Source organism: Sciurus vulgaris (assembly GCF_902686455.1).
Source record: "Sciurus vulgaris genome assembly, chromosome: 5".
In the NCBI taxonomy this organism is placed as follows: Eukaryota; Metazoa; Chordata; class Mammalia; order Rodentia; family Sciuridae; genus Sciurus; species Sciurus vulgaris.
This window is the reverse complement of record NC_136465.1, coordinates 165,413,681-165,432,918: the sequence shown is the minus strand read 5'-3', so window position 1 is coordinate 165,432,918 and position 19,238 is coordinate 165,413,681. Positions and strand designations below refer to the sequence as shown.

The following is a 19,238-nucleotide window of genomic DNA, read 5'->3' as shown; positions in this document are numbered from 1 at the left end:
CATGATGCTTGGGTGCTGGATGCACTTTGGAACTTCATGAGGAGTTTGTAACAGATACTGATGCCTGAACCTCATCCCCAAGGATTCCAATTTAATTGGCCAGACCAAGAAATATGGACTTAATCCTGTGAGCAAGGGGAAAGGAGCCCTGTTCTAGAAACTTGTCTTGGTCCAATCATTCATCACGAGCAAATTCCAGAGAAGCACGCGTGTCTGGCAGCGGTCACCAAGGAGTAGTGAGTGAGGCCTGTGTTCTCTTGGCCATTTGGTTGCTGCCCTCATCAGGGACCCAGAGCCCCATGAAACAGTTTGTTGAACTTGGCAAAGAGGTGTATCGTGCTTGTGTTTACTCTTTTGAACCCATGGTGAGTTGCTGAGCACTCGAACACGCTCGCTCTGCTGCCAGATTCCCAAGTCCCGCATGACGTCCCTACAACTGGACCCAAATTAAGGACTCACCCCAGTTAATAACCCAGCCCCACAGAGTTCTCTCCTCTTATGGTTGTACGAACCAGCTCTCCAGCTCCGAGTCTGTCCAGCCACATTTCTAATGAGTTTCCTATTAAGTTAGCTATTTGACCTTCGAGTGTATTATTTTCATTGTTTTCATTTGATTACACCCAAGTCATTTTTCTAGGGTCCAGAGATTAGAAATAAAACAACCCAAAACTAATGCTACTCCCTGGCTGTCCAGCCTCACCCTCCTGGGCTTCCTGGAATTCAATATTTCTAGTGCCTTAAATAATACCACTTGTACTTGAAGCTAATTTTTAAAGAAAATAAAAAAGATTGCATTTAATAAAGGGTATGCCAAAAAGGACTGGGTGGCTTGCCTAATTTGCTTAGGCAGATGACAAGCCTGTGTTTAGGAGGTTCATAGGACACCCGAGAGGAGCCTCTGCAATGACCAGGCACACAGGGATCTGGATGTTGAAAGGATTTGATGGCCTGTGACTTCCAACCCCCAAAGTCTGAGATTTTCAGCTAGGGGAATTTGTGCTTCCCCTGGGCCTCAGTGATTTCTGCCAGGGGGCTTCTCTGACCGATTGCTATCCATGCTGTGGACAGTCCTGAGGGCCTGAGATTGATACTCACACTTTGGACGGCACTGGGGATTGAAGCTGGTTCCTAGTGAAGGAGCTGGGCTTCCCTCACGTTGGCCTCTGGGGTGGGCCACGCCAGTCCTTTCCCGTTTTCTGACCTGCTGTTGTCACATATCCACCTGGAGGGCACAGATGCAGTCTCAGGTGTGGATTCTGCCAGTACGTATCCATAATCCTGGCTTTGGCCCAGGCACGTCTTCAGTTGTTCTTTCTTAAACTAAGCCTTGGTACCTAATGGTAGCAATGCTTCCAATTCTTGCTGCCTGCCCTGTGCTGCCATGATCCTCACAAGGAGGACACAAAATCGAGGCTTTGTTTTAACTGATGAAGAAACGAAGGCACAGGAATATTAAGTCACCCAGGGGGTAAGTGACAGACCTGAAGTTGACCCCACATAGCCCAGCTTCAGGAGTGGGGCTCTTAACTCAGTGAGAAGGGCTGGAATTTAGAGGTGACAAGGCTCTCCTCAGAGTGACTGAGCTGTGCATATGGAGTGGATCAAGCAGTGGCTAAATCAGGAGCTAATGCTCAACACAGGCCTGGCTCTTCCACCTTGTCTAGGTGATTGAGGGTGCGACAGGCCCCTGGGCAAAGCCCTCTGCTGGGTCTTCCAGGAGAGGAAACTGAGGCTCTCTGCACAGCAGGGTTTTGACCCAGTCCCTGCTGGAATTAGGGAGGCGTGCTGTTTTCCCTGCATCAGGTTGGAGAGCCCTTGCTGCAACCTGGGGTAGTAGTGAGAGGTTTTAATTTGCCGGGATTCTCTCAGGTCCAGGATTGGGCCAGTGAGCCTGGGTGCTTGCAAGAGAGTGGGGAAGGGAGAGAAGGGAGAGGGAAGGAGAGAGAAGGACAGGGAATGATCGCAGGGTGGTTGTGGAGGGAATGTTGGGTCCAGTGGCCAGATCAGTATGGTGCCCTTGAGCCCCTTCTCCCTTACAACCCCTTCCTTTATCCTGGCCTTCTCCCCTGCCTTCTGAGGATTTGTGCTTAGGTTCCCAAACAGCATGATAATCTTAGCGGGAATGAAAGGTCCTTAGCAAGCCGTCAGCTTCCCCTCTTCTATGGGAGCTTCTACCCGTGCTTTCCATTCCTTCTGTCTTCCCTGAAGTCCGTTGCTGGTGCTTAGTGGCCTGGTTGGCCAGGGTACCTTTTGGGCATGCCAGACAATATCCAGGAAGAGTTTAGGTTTAAGAAAAGACAATGAGTGAACTAAAAAGCTTTCCATTGTGCAAACCAGGAAACCCAGTGACTCAGTTCTGACCACCTGGTTGACAATGGCGAAACTGCCAATCTAGTTGAATTTTATCACCTTTGCTGCCGTGGGCTTGCAGGTGCCAGAAACAGGAAGATCATTTTATGAAACTATGAGTTCGTGAGATGTTTGAAATTTTGTTCTGGGGAGGAGATGTTAGAAGACTAAATTCTGTATTGTATAATTGACTTTATGGAGTTGCAGACAGCTCTTTCTAGGAAAGATCACTCTGTTTCTGAAATGAAAATAAGCTACTTTCAGCCAGGATCTTCCTTGCCTTTAAAAAAGAGGTTCTATACAGGAATTAGGGCAGTAATAACTCTGCTGCCCTGTAGCTGAAATAGCATCCTGGAACTAATTTAATAAACTAAGTGGATAGAAAGGAAAGAAGGCATGAGGAAAATTCTGACTGGTCCTCTCTTAAGTCTCTGGTGTTTTTGTTTAAAACCAACAAACCAATCTTCCTCCTGTGAGGTTCCATGTAAACCAGACAGCTGTCCACTGTGTCCACAGAATGAAATTCTCCATTTTTCAGAACTTACTCTTCCAACCTGTACCTCCGCCGCCACTGTCCCCTCCTTTGCTGCTAAATGACCTGGCATGCTTTGCTCTAAAGTGGCCAGTGGATGGTTAAAAAAAATCCCAAGATCTCCTCACTCAGCGTTTCTCCCAGGCCAGAGCGTTTTTTTTATAATACACATTTTCTCCAGTTATCCAAGTTGTGTTATTAACCTCGAGGGCAGCAGTCGGGAATCGTTAGGAGTCGGGTAATTAGCGTGGTTGTGAAAGCCAGGCAATCAGAAGGCAGAGCTGAACTGTCAGAGGGAACATCTGATGAAATTCAGAATTAATCTGGAGAAGCAGCTGTTGCTATAGCAACCAAGCCCCACTCTCCCTTGAAATGGAAAATAAACAGAAAACAAGAAAAGTAATTCAAGTTGGTGTCTGGGAAGGAGGAAGGCCCTTCTGTAGAAGAAGAGGACAAGCATTTGGGTATTTCAGGATATCCTGTAACAATGGTCAGATTATCTCTTAAGAGCAAAACCTGGGTCAGTGTGAATAGTTCGGATCCATGCCTGCTTCAGGAATCTTTGGGCTCACTTCCCTAATGTTTCTCTCTGGTCATCGAGGTGCTAAAAGTCCAAACCCTACAGGTTAGCTCTTGGATGATTTCCAAAGTTCTAGTTCTTTCCAACTAGAGGGCAACTCCTTAAGGGCAAAGATGTGCCTTTGCCCACTTATTTCTGTCTCCGCTTTGACACATGGCAAAACACTCAACCGAAGGTTTTAGCAGATTGATGAAAAGCCTTTTCAGAAAAGGTAGTCAGCTGGGCTCCATTGAATGAAGGGGCTTTACTGAACATACTGCAGGGACAAAAATGGATGGGGGAAGCCAAGTGAGGTGGAGCACGCCCTGTAATCCCAGTGGCTCGGGAGGCTGAGGCAGGAGGATCTTGAGTTCAAAGCCAGCCTCAGCAAAAGCGAGGCATTAAGCAACTCAATAAGACCCTGTCTCTAAATAAAATAGAAAATAGGGCTGGGGATGTGGCTCAGTGGTTGAGTGTCCCTGAGTTCTATCTCTGTTACCATCCCCCCACAAAAAAAAAAAAAAAGAAAGAAAGAAATGGATAGGGGAGAGTTGTGGCAAAAACGTGCACTTTCAAGTCACAAATTTGTGTTCAGATCTCTACTGGGCATCTCCCCAACATCAGTGAGTACAGATAGGCATCAGAAGACATGACCGAGAACGTTCACACACCACCGTTCACACTGACCCTCAACGGCAATCAGCCCGAAAGTCTGCCAGCAGTCAAATGGCTAAATAAACCAGAGTTCAGCTCACGTCAGAGTTCTGGGTATCAGTGAGAGTAGACCATCTTCAGCTTCAGGATGAGGTGGATTATCTCTCGTTATGTTGAGCTATCCAAGCCAGACGGGAAGATATATAGACTACATGTTGCATTTTTTTTTAAACTTCAAAAGTAACAAAATATCCATGATATTGGTTTATGTTCTGCATATTCAGGCTGTTGGCTTACTTTCATCCCAGGGAGAGGAGGTGGTTAGTGACAGGAAGACGACAGGTGGGGTGCAGGCAGGGTGCTGGCACTGTTTCCTGAAGTGAGTGCTGATTCCGTGTTTATAAAGTAGGGATGATATCGATGCGAGTATCCCAGTCCAAAATCTAAAATCCAAACTGCTCCAGAATCCAGAACTTTCTGAGCACCAAAATGACTCCACACGTAGAAAATCCTACACCCTGAAACTTTGATTCATACACATAATTATTAAAAATATTGCATAAAATTACCTTCAGGTTGTATTTATAAAGTGTGTATAAGACATAAATAAATTTCATACTTAGACTTGGGTTCCATCCAATTATATATTTGCCAGTATTCCAAAATCTGAAAAAATTGGAAACACTTTTGGTCCCAGGTGTTTCAGATAAGAGAAGCTCAACCTGGACCTGTTTCATAGGGTCGCTGTGAAGGCTGAGTACTTCAGCCCATGGGATGCAGTAATTGTTCGCTAACTGTTAACTGTGTGTTTAGGGAAGGAGGTTCACTGTCTGGGGATCTGGGAACAAGTGACCCTTGCCCTGTTTCATAGGTCCAGGATCCTGGGTGCTCTCCTGGCTCTCGTCTCCATCTCTCTGATGGTTCTTGGCAGTGTTTGGTTGACTGACTGCCCCAGGGCTCCTGGTGGGCATCCGAGGCCTGCCAGCTCCGTTCATAGCCTCCACTTCCACTTCTCAATCCCTGGCACTTGTCAGCAGTTGGGAGCACTCCTGCTTGTCTCTTCCTCTTGCTGCCCCTTCCCCCTGACTGGTCCTCCCTCCCTCTCTCAACCTGGCAAAGCCTTCTCTCATTATCCCCAAAGCCATCCACATAGTAGGTGCTTTGCAAAACTTGGTTGCTTTACCAAAAACCAGGCAGCGCCCCGCATGGACCTGGCCTGGTGCCATGGCTGGCTCTAGCTGAGCAAAGTTTCTATTCAGGGCCCTCAGTTTCCTGGTAGGCCTGGCATGTCAAGGGCCACAGTTTTCCTTACCATTCTGGAGCCGCTGGGCTTCTGGGTAAAACTGTCTGGCCAAGAGACACAGGCTTTCATTTTTTAGAAAGGAAGCCCTTCCCAACTGGTGGAAAATAAGCTTTTGCTTAGTGACTAATAACATAAACACAGACAAGATTTCTGGGCTTATAAATAACCAGTTGTAAAAGTGCCCAAGGGAAGCAGCCCATTTCTCCAAAAGAATGGCTGAGAGTGTTCCTACCACCTCGCTGATAGTGACCTTACCCATGGGCCAGGAGCCTTGGGCTGAGGGTGCGGAAGCTGGTCATTCTTCAGTGCGAATTCCCAAGGCCTTGCTCTTATAAATTATATATCCTAGACTATTCTGGAAAAATAATAGGTGATCGCAAAGTCCCTTCCTGCTTGACAATCCTATTTTTCTATGGCAGCCATAATGCATTTTAAAATAAGAGCCTCGCCGTCGGGAAGAGGAAGGTCTTAGGGTTTTTGTTCTGCCTGAGCTGCCCAAGAGGCAGGTGAAGTCATGATGGGAAATGGCTTCCATTTATTGAGCACCAGCGGGGAGGCGCCATGCTGAAGACAGACTCATTGCGTCCCCCTGTGACCGTGTTTGGAAATTATTAACCTCATTGGTACTCAGAGGAGAAGTCAGAGGAAGTAATGTATATGAATAGCAATCTAGAGGCCAAGAGCTTGTAGTCTGCAGTCAGACTGCCAGGGCCCAGTCCTGGAACTGGCTGTCCTCTCTGAAGCTGTGGCAGTCATTAGCCTAGCTGCTTCGAGGGACTGTGCTCTATGCAACAAGGATACTCAAAGGACCATAACTTATTAAGAAAGAACTCAAGAAGCTTCTCCCCTAACGCACACATCTCCAAGTCTAGAATTCTTGCTTGCATCTCACTCATGAAAGGTTGCCATCAGGACCTTGGCCATGGGACTTGGACTGCGTCCTCTGAGCAGGGGTGAGGGGTGAGATGCTGTCCCAGAGCCAGGCCTGGTCTGGTGGGAGTTCTCTGGGTTGCCAACCCATGATACTGAGGGGCTAATTTTATCACTCAGATGCCACCTCATTCATCCAGTGCTTCCCACACTGGCTCCTGACCAGGTTTTCTAGATGTCAGTAGGAATACCGAGGTGGCCCAGTTGAGCTGCAGAGGTTCAGTTAAGGAAACCAGACTCGGAGAGGGCAACCAAGTATCAGCATTTTATTTGTGTTTGACCTTGGAATCTTCTCTGCCCAGAAGATCTTACAGGAGCCGTGCTCCGGGGAATGTGCACGTGGATCTATTCCTCAGCCCCCTCCCAATGCAGCCAATAGAGAGAGAGTCAGGAAACTAGTGAGGACGGGCTGGGGTGGTGAGCAGGTGGATGGACCTATGTACAGGTAGGACCTACGGGACTTGGTGGGACCTGCCTAGTCAGTTGTCATCATTGAGCTGTCCTGAACTGGATTGTGCTTGATGCTAAGCCAGCCAGCTGCAGAGGGAGGAGCCAAGTCTCTGAAACGGCCCCTGGGTCTGCACTAGGCTGTTGCCTCTACCTCCCGGTGACAGTCACCAAGGGGCCGATGATGATTTGGCTCCTTTAAGGATGCACCAGACTCTCTGGGGTATGAGGTCCTTGTTTATTTTCCTGTCAAAGTCCTTTCCCTCTTTCTACCTTCCCTGCCTTTTTAAAATGAGAAAACCTGCTGCCTTCTCTGGTACACATCACTGTGTCATTTTTGGAGCCTGATCCACACATCCGAGGTAGCTTTTCCAGTTTCCAAAGTTTATTGTTAATGAAAAGTGCACACTAGGCTGAAATCTTGGCAGGAGTCGCAGCTGCAGGGCACGGTGAGGCCAGCAGACGCCTGAGCAACCAGTTGCATCTGGCCGTGCCCTTCTCCTGCTGCCTCTTCCCCCTTCATTTTATCACAGAGGTGGCTGGACTTGGAGGAGTCAAAAAGGAACCGCAGGGGCCTGAGCTTCTAGCAGCCAGTGACAAGTGTGGGTGGAAGGAGACCCAGGCCCGGGACACGTTCCAGTTCAAGTCAGTTGTTCATTACTGTGTGTGTGTGTGTGTGTGTGTCTGTCTCAGTGCCAGGTGCTGGAATCCTGTAATACTGAGACCAACAATAATAGCTCCCATTACTGAGAGCCTACTGTAAGTTCAGGCTTTTTTCTGAGCATTTAATGTAGCTGGTATCAATATGGTCCTCCCCTCAGTAATAAGAAGTGCTAACTGGCATTATTCCCATTTTACAGTTGCCTAGCCTGAGGCTCAGAGACGAAAAGCAACTTGCTCAGAGTCTCATAGCCAGTCAGAGGCAGAACCAGAATCTTACTTCGGAGTGTCTGATACCCAAACTACAGCTTTTGGCTCTCTCAGTCCAGGTGGAGGTGTTTCCCAGAAAATAAGTGGGTGCACTTTGAAAGTGCTAGGAAGCGGGTGTCGACTGGCGTAGTAAGAGGCAGAGGGAGGCCTGTGGAAGGCAACTCGAGTGCAGTCTTGATGAGTTGGAGTTTGTCTGCAGGGAAGACAGGTAGAGGTGCAGGCCGAGGGCAGAGTGGGGAGGTGGGAGAGAGCTGAGTGTGTGTGTGTGTGTGCACACGTGTGTGTATGTGCACCTGAGCAGTGGGCTCTGCGTTAGCAGGCGTGGGGAGCCTGCTGGGAATAGCAGAAGCTGCGGAGGTGGAGGGACGCAGGCTCAGGCCCTTCAGGGTGAGTCTTGGGTACTCCACAATTTTATACCACATCCCTTGCGTTTGATGGATTTCAAAACAATTGCTACTCCTTTTGTCTTTGCTTAGAGGACATCTTAGGTGGAAGCCAGAGTACAGAGCAGGTGGTGTGGCATGGTTCTGGCCGAGGTGGTGCTGAGGACCTAGAGCCTGTCCTTCCTTCTGTTCCTCTGCACTGGTCTTGGGACGTCTTCCTGGAACCCCCAGTTTGAATATGGCTGCTAGAGAACCTCCGAGCTGGGGAGAGAAGCATTCGCAGACATTGTGGGAGATGATATCTGCAGTGGTGGGGAGGTTGGGAGATAAGGGACAGGACAGGGCTGGAGGCAGGGACCCCAGCTCAGGTCCAACCCAGACTGGCCCTATGGCTCCCAGCCTTGCCAGGAACCAGAGCCAGACGGATTCTGCCAGTGCCAGGCAAGTTTCTTAACCTCCATGATCCTCGGTTTCTTCATTTTTCAAATGGCAAAATGACAGGTGTTTCCCTGACGGCTCGTCGTGAGATCTAAATGAGTTTGCGCAGGTCCTCAAACCTTACAGGAGCCTGGTGCTCAGCGAGCACTACGTGACTATTTTCTGTTGTCCAAGATGCAATTATGAAGTTGAATTTGATTCCTTAAATAAAAAATGTCCCCTATAATATGGCAGAAAAATAGACCAACCCTCATTTACATTCAGGTGGGGGAATAAATAAATACACAAAAAGAATGTGAAGTAAGGGGTTACAGGGGTTCATTGGGTAATGCAGGACTCAGTGATGACCCTGTTGAGCAAACTTTGGGTTTTATTTTGAACGAAAAGGGAAGCATGTATGGTTTTGAGCAAAGAGAGGACAAGGTTAGGCACCTGTTTAGGGGTATGGGTAGCTCCGTCAGATCCAGGTGCCTGGTCCTTGCTGAGTGGCAGTAAGTGGTGGTTGTGTGTTTATTACCCACCACCCTGCCCACAGCAGAGCTATTCTGGTGAGAGGGAGTTGTGAGGAATGATCTTGGCAAAAGGGGTGGTGTCCTCAGACAAGAGCCACCTTTTCTTGATGCTGCAAAGGTGTGTCCACTGGCGTGTCCACCGCATGGAGAAGTCAGTTGTCCAGCCGGCTGGAAAACTCGCCCAAGTCCTCAAGGCATTGAATGCGCTGGTTTGTGTCCTGACCCCTGGATTGCTGTTTGGCTCACTTGACCCTGCTCAGTGACATCTCCGACGTCCTCTCTCACACTCTGCAGTCACAAGTGGGCTTGCTGGATAAACGGGGTGTTTATTTATCGCTTCCCCCTCCCCACAGTGTTCGAGAACAAAGATAAGATTGTGATCATCATGGAGTATGCCAGCAAAGGGGAGCTGTATGATTACATCAGCGAGCGGAGACGCCTGAGCGAGAGGGAGACCAGACACTTCTTCCGGCAGATCGTCTCCGCCGTGCACTATTGTCACAAGGTACAGCCTGGCCGGACCGGCAGCTTTGGCTGCACAGGGCTCTGTGGATATGTTATCCTTTCCAGATTATAAAAGTGATACCTGTTTATTGCAACATATATGGAGGATTTATAAACTCGGAAGAAGAAAATCACCACTATTCAAATCCCAATGCCAGACCTGTCTTTGCCGCCTGGAAAGGCACTCGCAATTCAGGTCTTTCTGGGTGCTGTGTTTTGTCCTTGGGTGCCATTGGAAAGCACCACAGAGCCTATTTTCATTATTTGAAATGTGTGAACACTTGGGTTCTGTATGAATAGGGCTTTCTTATGTTTAATTATGAAAGGCAGCAATGTTACAATGTAAACCCAACAGCTCCCAGCGTTTAAAACCAAACAGGTACCGTGTATTCCGTCGCCCTCCTCCAGGAGACTTGGTTTTGTGCATTTCTGAATTCAAAACACCTCCCTGAGCACTTGAATTAAAGAGTCGCAGGAGTACATGTTGTCATTCCCTCCAGTCAGTGCTTTTGGAGACATTAGGAAATGTCACATGGAAAAGAAAACAAATAGCGAAGAACCAACTATAAACCTGGCAGTCGGTATGCTCAGAAGAGCAGCTTTGGTCACACGTGTCCTTTAGGCGGAATGATGCTCAGATCCTACACCCTGTTATCCACACAGCCCCAAGGCAGTGGGTCCTTTCAGGCCCCCTGCTGGTCCCATGCCCACCCACTCCCTAAAGGACCATTGGATCTATTGTCAAATGGCTCCTTCTCACCTTTCCGCTGGTCGTGGGTCACTGATCTGTCTCGTGCCTTGCCAGCTTGCCTGACTGAAAGGGCGCGCAGTATGGTGGTCACCTGCTTAGGTCAGGCCAGTGTCTCTGGTCTCATTGGTCTGCTGTGTGGTTCGCCCAAGCCCTGCTGATCCCAGAGGGACTGTCTCCCCCGCCCCGCTCTGTGGGAGGTACCCTGTTATCCTCAGGGTAGATCCAGATCTCTTTCCTGGGTCAGAGTAGAGTGACCCAAGCCCCTTTCCAGCACGGGGCATGCAGACAGACGGCGAGGCTTGTGCGCCCGGGCTTAGAGCTGCCAGCAGAGGAGTCTGTTCCTTCCCTGGGAATCCCGTCTCAGACAGACAGGGTTCGGGCTGCCTGGGATGATAGACTTTCACACAGTGGAACTACATTCCGACAAAGAATCCCCCTGCTGGTTTACAGGCGCTGGGGGAGAATGGATTCCAGTCATTTTTCCCTTCCCCACACAGCAAGTGACTAATGCTCCCCTGTCCCTGGTCGCTGGCGGGGGAGCGTCATGACAGCAAGAGCAGCCTGAAGGATGGAGGTGAAGACCACCGGGCTGGTGCACTTCCGCCATCTGTCAGACATTCCCCTTGCTCAGCCTCCTTCTTCCTCCTCTCTCTCTCTCTCATCCAGCCGCTCCTATTCAGTTCCCCTCCTGTCTTCTCATTTCAGAACGGTGTGGTCCACCGGGACTTGAAGCTGGAAAATATACTGCTCGATGACAACTGCAATATTAAGGTAAGACTCTTGGCTCGCCGATTGATAGGCAGGGTCTGTGTTGCAAGCGGCTGGGAGTGGAACCCCCTCCGGGCTGCAGCCTAGAATGAATGAGGCAGCCACTTTCTTCCCTTGCTGCTGGGCAGGTTCTGGAAGAGCTTGGCTTGAACTCAGTTTAGGTCAGTTTTGTCCAACCATCATTAATCCATCTCCCGTACATGCTAGACTGTTCTTCCTGTTGGGATATAAAGAGATGACTGAGAGACGGCCCCTGCCCTTGGGAAGCTCCTCATCTAAAATTATCCCCACAAAAGTACTTAACACCCGCTAACAGGTTTCATATGTATTTCACATCCTGTTTGCCTGGTATTCCCTTAAATTCAATCTTCACGACAGCTATATGAGATAGGAACGGTTGTTCACATCATTTCACAGACAGGAAAACGGAGGCACAGGAAAATTAAGTAGCTTACCCAGAGTAACCCAGTGGTAAGTAGTGGAGTTAGGAGTTGAACCCCATGAGCCCAGGTTCACGTCACCGAGTTGGACTTGCTAACAGGGCCCCAGGTCTCCTACTTCTCCCTGAAACCAGCCACAGAACTGGGAGGCCTACCAAATTGATGGTGGCGTTGGCTGTTGGGAAATCGCAAGTGATGGAGTTTACTTTTATGGGGAGTATTATTGCTGGCTGCCGATGGAGCTGGAGAAAGCTCTCCTGGCCGGCAGGGTTCAAGTGCCTCCTGGGGAGCACTCTGAATGTCCTTTTGATCACGTCTGCAAAATAAGCAAATACGGTTTCAAAATAAACGGAGCTCGCCGCATGGGTTTCATTATGAAATGGCCTCAGTATTCCCAGCGCCAGCAGGAGCCCTCCAATTGGCCACTTGTGACGTTAGTGCCTTATCCCTGGTCCCCGGACAAAGCATGGGAACGGGTCTGCACCCTCGTCTCTCGTTGCTGGTGTCAGTGGAGGGATGCGTGATGAGACCCTTCCCGTGCTTGGAAGGGTGGAGTTGCTTGTGTAGCTCATGGTGGCAACCTCTAGTCACTACCACCTTTTGAGAGCCCCTGGAAGTCGCATCCCAGTGACCTCTTGTTCTCCTGGAGAAGCTGACCTCAGTCACATTTCTGTGTAGTCCATGGGGTAGGAGGAACTTCTGGTCAGAGCCATTTCACTAGGAACGGGAAGTGAATGCTCAGAATCTTCCCATTTTTGGCAAAGTGACTGGATTATTCTAGAAGGAGCACTAGCTATCGTGTTAGAAAAGGCTGGGCCGTATGACTTATTAGCTGCTTGACATGGGGAAAGCCACAAGGACCCGTTTCCTCAACTGTAAAATGGGCAACAGTAACACCCAGTGGATTTGCTGTGGACTGTGAATGAGATATTCTCTCTGTTCAGCTTTATAAAACTGCTAAGCACTGTGGACACATGAGTTAAGAAGAGGCTTTGGATAGCCTGGGTTTGCGTTGCAGTCCTGCCCCTTACTAATGGAGGGTTTTAGGTCAGTGATTCACTGATCTGAGTCTTCGTTTTCTTATCTGTCAAGTAGGGATGCCACTTCCTGTCTCTGAGGATTTTTGTTCATTCAACTTTTTGGTGTGTATTTTCTGCATAGTTACTGTGTACAGTGCCCCGTTCCCAGTCCTGGGGTATCAATGACAACATGAAAAATTTATCCCGTACTATAATCAAAGTGTTGGTGCTTACTGTTGCTGGACGAGAGCCACTAAGTGTCTGTGCCCTGGAGAGGGAACCAATAGGAAGCCATCTGGCCTGAAGGTGCTGGGTCCTGGGGAGTAGGGGTCAGATCCCACCACAGAATTGGGTCCCAGCCTTTTAAGGGCTTGGGTCATCAGCCCTGGTGACTTTCTCTTCAGATTCTTCCTGCCACCTGCCCCCAGAGCCCTCACAACTAAATCCAGTCTTTACAAGGCCTGGAATGCGATCTTCTGCCCAGGGACTGCATTCTGTGGTGCACTGTGACCTCTTTGTCCTATGACGTAGTCCCAGAAGTGATAAGGCACATAGCTTCCTGCAGAGTCATAGAATTCCCCAGTGGAGGAGAAGAATGGTTAGAATTCTGAAAGCACTTGTGCAGGGGACAATGGACGGGAGCCTGGAAGGATCGTCCATTTGCATAGGCAAGATGGCAGTGACAGAGGCCAGCCCCCAGGGACCAGTCTCTCAACCTAGGATCCTAGTATGAGGTAGGCAAACCGCACACATAAGGAACAATAAAATTGAAGCTGGACATGTCTTTGTCTTTTCCTTAGAAATTTCTACTCCTGGCATTTCCCAAGGTAGGACACACACACACACACACACACACACACACACAGAGAACTCAAATTTTCTCTTTTTGTGTGTGTGTTATTTTTTGTTCTTTCTCTACTTATTTGAAGAATCCTACCAAGGTCTGAGAATCCCAGAGTGTGAAAGGTGGTCCAGGGTCACTTTCCACGCCCTTGTTATAACAGTCAGTCTGAGTGAGTCTCAGGGACGCCCTCCTGATCGCATTGTGAGCCAGAGGTTGCTGTCTTTGTTTCCGGTGTTGTCCATCAGTGCTCAGCACATAGTAGGTACTGAAGAGCTGTTTGATCTTGGCGTGAAGATATGATGGGCCGGGATTAGAACTCACATGTTTGACTTCTAGGCAAATTCTCTTTTCTTCATCTCACACCCACTTCCAAGGTTTTTTAAAATGTACTTCAGCTGGTGTTGATTTGTCTTCCGGCTGTATACCCTCAGTGCTTCCTGACTCAGCGTTTTGATGAAACTTATTTAGAAAGGGCACTTGCTGACAAAAGCAGCCAGACACATGGCCACAATCTGGCCTCCGTGTCCATCCCTGCTGAACTGGGGGCCCACAGGCACAGAGGGGCTATCCCCCCAGGGGATGGAAGCAGTGGGGTCCTGCCTTGAGGCCCTGTGGGTGCCTCTCTAAATGCAAGTCCGATTTGTGTCTAGAGGGTGGGGGGCTTCGGCCCAGGGACCCTCTAAGAATGCCACTGATTTAAGCTTGTCACGTGTCGCTGCGATCTTGGCGTGGGCCACGTAGCTTGCGCCTCTCCCCTTCCCTGCCTGATGTTGACTTGCAGAAAGCACATCTGGCCTTGGAAATCATTTATCTGGCCACTGCGAGAGGGTGTGGTTTCTAAAAATATTCACACAGTCGGTCGGCAGAAGGCATGAGAGCAATGTGCTGCTTTGGGTCGCATTCCGTACTCTGTGGAAGCATGTACTAAAATAGCACCCGGCATAGCATTAATTTGCAATTAATAAAAACGGGCCAGATTCACATCCCACTCTGGGAGAATGGAATGCTGACAATTCCCAGAGAAGACTCCTGTACAGACGCCTCCCAGTGAGAAGAGGGCCAGGCAGCGGGGTCAGCTGACCTCCGCAGAGAGGGCTGGGAATCTGGTGAGCTCCCAGGGCTCAGGGTAGAGGGGCATGCGGGAGGCGGCCTGCTGCCCCTGGTGACAATGGACAAGCTGCTGTGGATGAGAAAAGACGCTCTGAATGGCCAGGGACAAGATGAGTAGAAAACTCCGAGTCCTAACAAGACCGAGGCTTGGGATCCCCGGGATCACGGGCCTCTGGGCTTTGATCATTTGAATGTGAGAACTTTGCATTCCTGCGCTGATCAAGTCATCTGTTCATTCGTCCACTCTGTGTGTGGGGGTGTGTGGGGGTGGGTGTGTGCGTGCACACTTGCATTCACTCATATGTTTCTGCATTGATTCATTCATCAGTTGAACATCTGGGTGACATTGGATCACGAGCTTGCCCTGTGTTTTTGTTCCTATGCTGGATGCTGGGGATTTAATAGTAATTTAGATGACCAGGTCCCTGTTCTCTCGGACCCCAGAACTAGCAGTTGTTAAACCAGCAGTAGTAATGGCCACAGGAAGGATGCAGAGGTAAATGAAGATGCTCAGGTGCCTCCCCCAGTGGGCTTGGAATTCCAGTCGGGGGTACACATAATACACAAATGACATCACGGGTGTAGAAAACCCCCTCGGGAGGACGGAGCATGGAGGCGCTGGGTGGTCAGGGAAGGCCCCTTGCATGGGGCTTGAGCTCCTCGGAGCCAGCGAGCTGCCTCTGGCTTCCTGACTTGGTACGTGTGGTTCTGTCTGGAAGGCCTTCCCACTCTTCTCTGCCTGCTCTCTTGAATGTCCCTTCTTCTGGGAAGCGTCTTCTGAATCTGATTGGTGGAACCAGAGGTGCCATGGCTGTGAAGTACTGAAGGAACTAGTGGGTCTGTCCAGGGGAAGGACCAGAAGGCCTTTGTGGAGGAAGTGGAGACAGAAGTGGGTTTCGAAGGATGGGTAGGAGTTCAACAGAAAGGCATGTGACGATGGCCTTTCAAGGGAAGGAACAACATGCACAAGAATAGGACATAGAGAGTGGAGCAGAAGTTAAGAAGCCAGAGTGTGGTGCCAGACCTTCCACAGGCCTTATTTTTCTGATCCTCAGAACACCCCCACCAGGGTGGTCTGATTACCCCCATCTTGTAGATGAGGAGGCTCCCACGGTGAACAGTGGGCCTGGCTACCACCAGGCGGCTACTTGCCTCTAAGTTCCGCCCTGTCCTCCCATCCCCCAAATTTGCCCTTAGTCCAAGAGAGCGCTTCGCACGAGGTCACATTTTGGTCCTTGCTTTGGTCTGCCTTACGTTGTCTGCAGGAGGCTCGCAGACAGCTGTCCCTGGGAGGGAACCTCCAAGTGCTTTTTGTGGCCAATGGCCAGGCTGCCGGAGTCCAGCGTGTGGGTTGCCAGAGTTGTGTGAGCAGCGAGCCCCGCCGGCTGCTCCTCAGCCCCCCGAGAGGGGCCTCCTGGGTGCGCCCCCAGTCAGGAGCTTCCCCAGGTTGCTCCCGGTTGCTCATCTCCTGTGTCTCTCGAGAGGCCGGGTGAGCTTAGAGCTTCTGAAGATGAAAGTGAGCCCCTCACTGCTGCTCATTGTCCCACTCCCCACCTTCACTTCCTGACTGCGGCCGTCACGGGTGAAGCCTCAGCAATTAACTCTGGGGCTGAGCTATGGAGTGTGTCTCGCTGGACAGAATCGCTGTCTTCCCAAGAGTTGCACCAAAGGCCCGTGTTCTCTTCAGCCCCCTGAAAGCAGTAACTCCCCTGGATGTAGAGCTTGATGTCCAGGACGGCCCTTCGCCCACACCTCAGGAGAGCCACTCGCCTACCCCGTGCCTCGGTTTCCTCATCTGTACAATGGGAATGCTGGCAGAGCCCTCGTCTTAGGTTAGTTGCAAGAACTGAATGCACTAAGGTGTGTGGTGCTCACGGATCAGTGCAGGCCTTGTTCCAGAGCTGTTGCTATTATTATTATTCTTACCTCATTTAACCTGACTTTGGCTTCCTCAACACTGTGTTTACTGCTCCTGCAATTCTGTTTCCCAGCCAAGGAAATGGAGAACGTGAGAGGTTAAAGTTGTAACAGCTCGCAGTTACTGAAGGCCTGCTGTGTGTTGTGCATGGCGTGAGCACTTTCCCTTGGTTTCCTGCCAGCCCTTCTGGGTAGATTACATGATTGCCATGAACCCATTGTACAGATGGAGAAACCTAGGCCCAGAAGGGCTAGTGTGCAAGTGAGGACCCTGGACCTCGTGTTAAAGTGCAGGTTCCCATTCAGTGGGCTTGGGTGGGGCCTGAGAGTCCCCCCTTCTCAGATGCCCCTAGCTGATGCTGGTGCTGCTGGTCCCGCAACCTAACGTGCTGCGGATTAGCTCTGGTAAGAGGTGAGGCTGGAATCTGAACCCAGGTACTGAACTGCTACCTCTTACTTCTCCTGTCCTACTACACTGCCTCTCCGAAGGGACACACCTGTCTCATCCATGGTGATGATAATATTTTGTGTGGCACTAGTGCTTTCAGTAAGTTTGCCTTGCCTCCCAAACAATTGTTAGGTCAATGCAACCATTGGTATTGTTGCTATGACTGTAATTCATATCCGGTACCAGGACTGTTCTCCAGTCCTCTCAGCACCCTTATGAACTGCGTTCTATCATGAGTTCCATTTTACAGAAGGGAAAATCGAGTGGCCTGGCAGGTCCTACTGATTACCTAGGAGTGATGAGGTGGAGGTTAGCCCGGGTCCCCTGGCTCTGAAAGGTCAGGTGCACCAGCACCTCCTCTGAGACACCGCAAGTGACGGCCAGGCCATGATGGCTGTTGTCAGCACCTTGCTTTATTAGCTGTCAGTATCAACAAGCTGATACTCCCTTTTCTTACCAGGTGAGCTTGTTATTTGCAGTGAGCTACAGTTAATCTTTTTTTATGGTGATAAAATATACATAATGCAGCATGAAACAGACTGTCTGTAGGTGCACAGCACAGGACGCGAGGCAGATTCACGCCCTGTGCGACCATCACCATGCTGTGGCCTGTCTCCACGCCCATCAAGCACTGGTCCTTGCTCCACCCACCTCTTACGGAGGCCCTGCCAGCCTCTGTCTGCTTTCTGTCTCTCTGAATTTGTCTGATCGAGGGACCTCACATAAATGGGATCAGACAATATGTGTCTTTTTGTGTCTGGCTTATTTCACTTAGTGCACCGTCTTCGGGGTTCACCCGAGCTGTAGGGAGGTTAATCCTTTTGAAATGTGAATGATCACTCCCTAATTTGTCTTCTGAACTCTGTGCTTCATTAGCAGTCTTCCAGCGAGGATTGGTAGTAGCTAAAGCTTCTAGACTTCAGGCCAGGAGCTTGACTCTTGGGGCTCCTCTGCAGAGTAGATGATGGACGAGCAGTGCAGCCCATGGGTCTGGGCAGGGCCGACCCAGGACCAGGCAGGGATCAGTTCATGAAGCGAGCACAGTCGGGCACCTCTCTCCAAACCTCACCCCTGTGCCGCAAGGTGCTACTCTCAAAGCAAAGCCTGGTGGCTTCCCTCCTGGGAGTCACCTCGGCACACAGCTGATGTTCTGTTAGAGAGAACAGTGACCCACGGGTTCATGTGCTTGATCTTCTTCTTTGTGACCTTCGGCAAAGTGTCTTAGGGCCTTGAATCTTCAGCTGCTTCATTTCCAGAGCAAAAGTCAGGATTAGCATCTTTAGGGTTCCTTCATGTGGACACCAGTGCTGGGATGTGATTCTTTCTGTCTTATTATGTTTAAATCTATTATTTCCAGAACTTCAGCTTTCCCTTCCCTCTTCATGGATTTTGCCTTTCCTTGGTATTTTTTTCTGCAATTTGACTTAGTGTTTTCATGTAGGTCAGGTGGCGTTTTAAAGTGTTATTTATTTGAAAAAGAATAATTACTATCAATAGAAAAACCAGCATCACCTGTTATGAATAGAAGACAAGCTCAAAAATAAATATAATAGAAACCAAAGAGCATTATTAAATTCCAGCTTGCTCTGAGGCCTGCTCTCTCTAATAAATGAGGAGGTGCTCAAACCCACTGTGGCCCAACCGAGTCCTTCTCCTTACCTCAGAAAGAGAATCCAGAAATGATTAATGTATCACTTTGCAATTCAAAGCTGCTCAATTCTGTTCCTGTGTGGTACCTGAACTTCTCTATTTTGTTGCCATTGGAGGTCCCTTGTCCTGGGATAAAGCTCTTCATCAAGTCTTATGAAATACATTAACTATCTGGATTTCAAGGAGGCAAGTGTTCATTAGTTCCAATTCTGTGCCAGTTATGGTTGTAAACATTTTGTGAACTTTGTGTCATTTAATCTTCACCCTGTCACTGTAGGGGTAGATCATTTTCCTGCCCCCATTTTGCATATGAGACAATAGTGGCTTCTAGAAGTTTCATAACCAGTGGCCATATCGCCTCTCTTCCTTGGTTGCTATAAGCTCCATGTGGCATTGAATCTCGGTGCTGAAGTCCATGTTTGGCTGGCTCAGGGTTTGAGAACTCTGTGTGTGTGTTGATTAATACTGCTTTTCCGTTTGAGTGCCAAGAACATGGGCTAATCTAGATTTCTGTTAATCTTGTGTCAGCAGTAATGACAGTTTTACAGGAGAGGCTGATAAACATCAGTCTGTGAGGATGGGAGTGGACCATAGCGTAAACACGCTTCTCCAGCCTGGCTGGCTGCACTGCAAGAAGGATGTCCAGACCGGGGGAAGACTCCGGGTGCAGTGTGAGAGCACACGTGTGCGGAGGGAGCCTCTCATACATAGGTGTGCTTGGAAGCGCCTATGTGCCCCAGGCTCCGTGAG

At 49.5% G+C, this 19,238-nt stretch overlaps 1 protein-coding gene across 3 annotated transcripts in view; it reads left to right on the top strand.

The window, feature by feature from the left end:
* NUAK1 (NUAK family kinase 1) overlaps positions 1-19,238 on the top strand; it is a 67,579-nt gene that overhangs the window by 37,584 nt on the left and 10,757 nt on the right. For all 3 annotated transcript variants that reach the window (XM_079141599.1, XM_079141600.1, XM_079141601.1), the window contains 2 exons: positions 9,391-9,542; positions 10,998-11,063. In XM_079141599.1, coding sequence (XP_078997725.1) covers positions 9,391-9,542; positions 10,998-11,063 — 218 coding nt within the window. The remainder of the gene's footprint in view (positions 1-9,390; positions 9,543-10,997; positions 11,064-19,238) is intronic.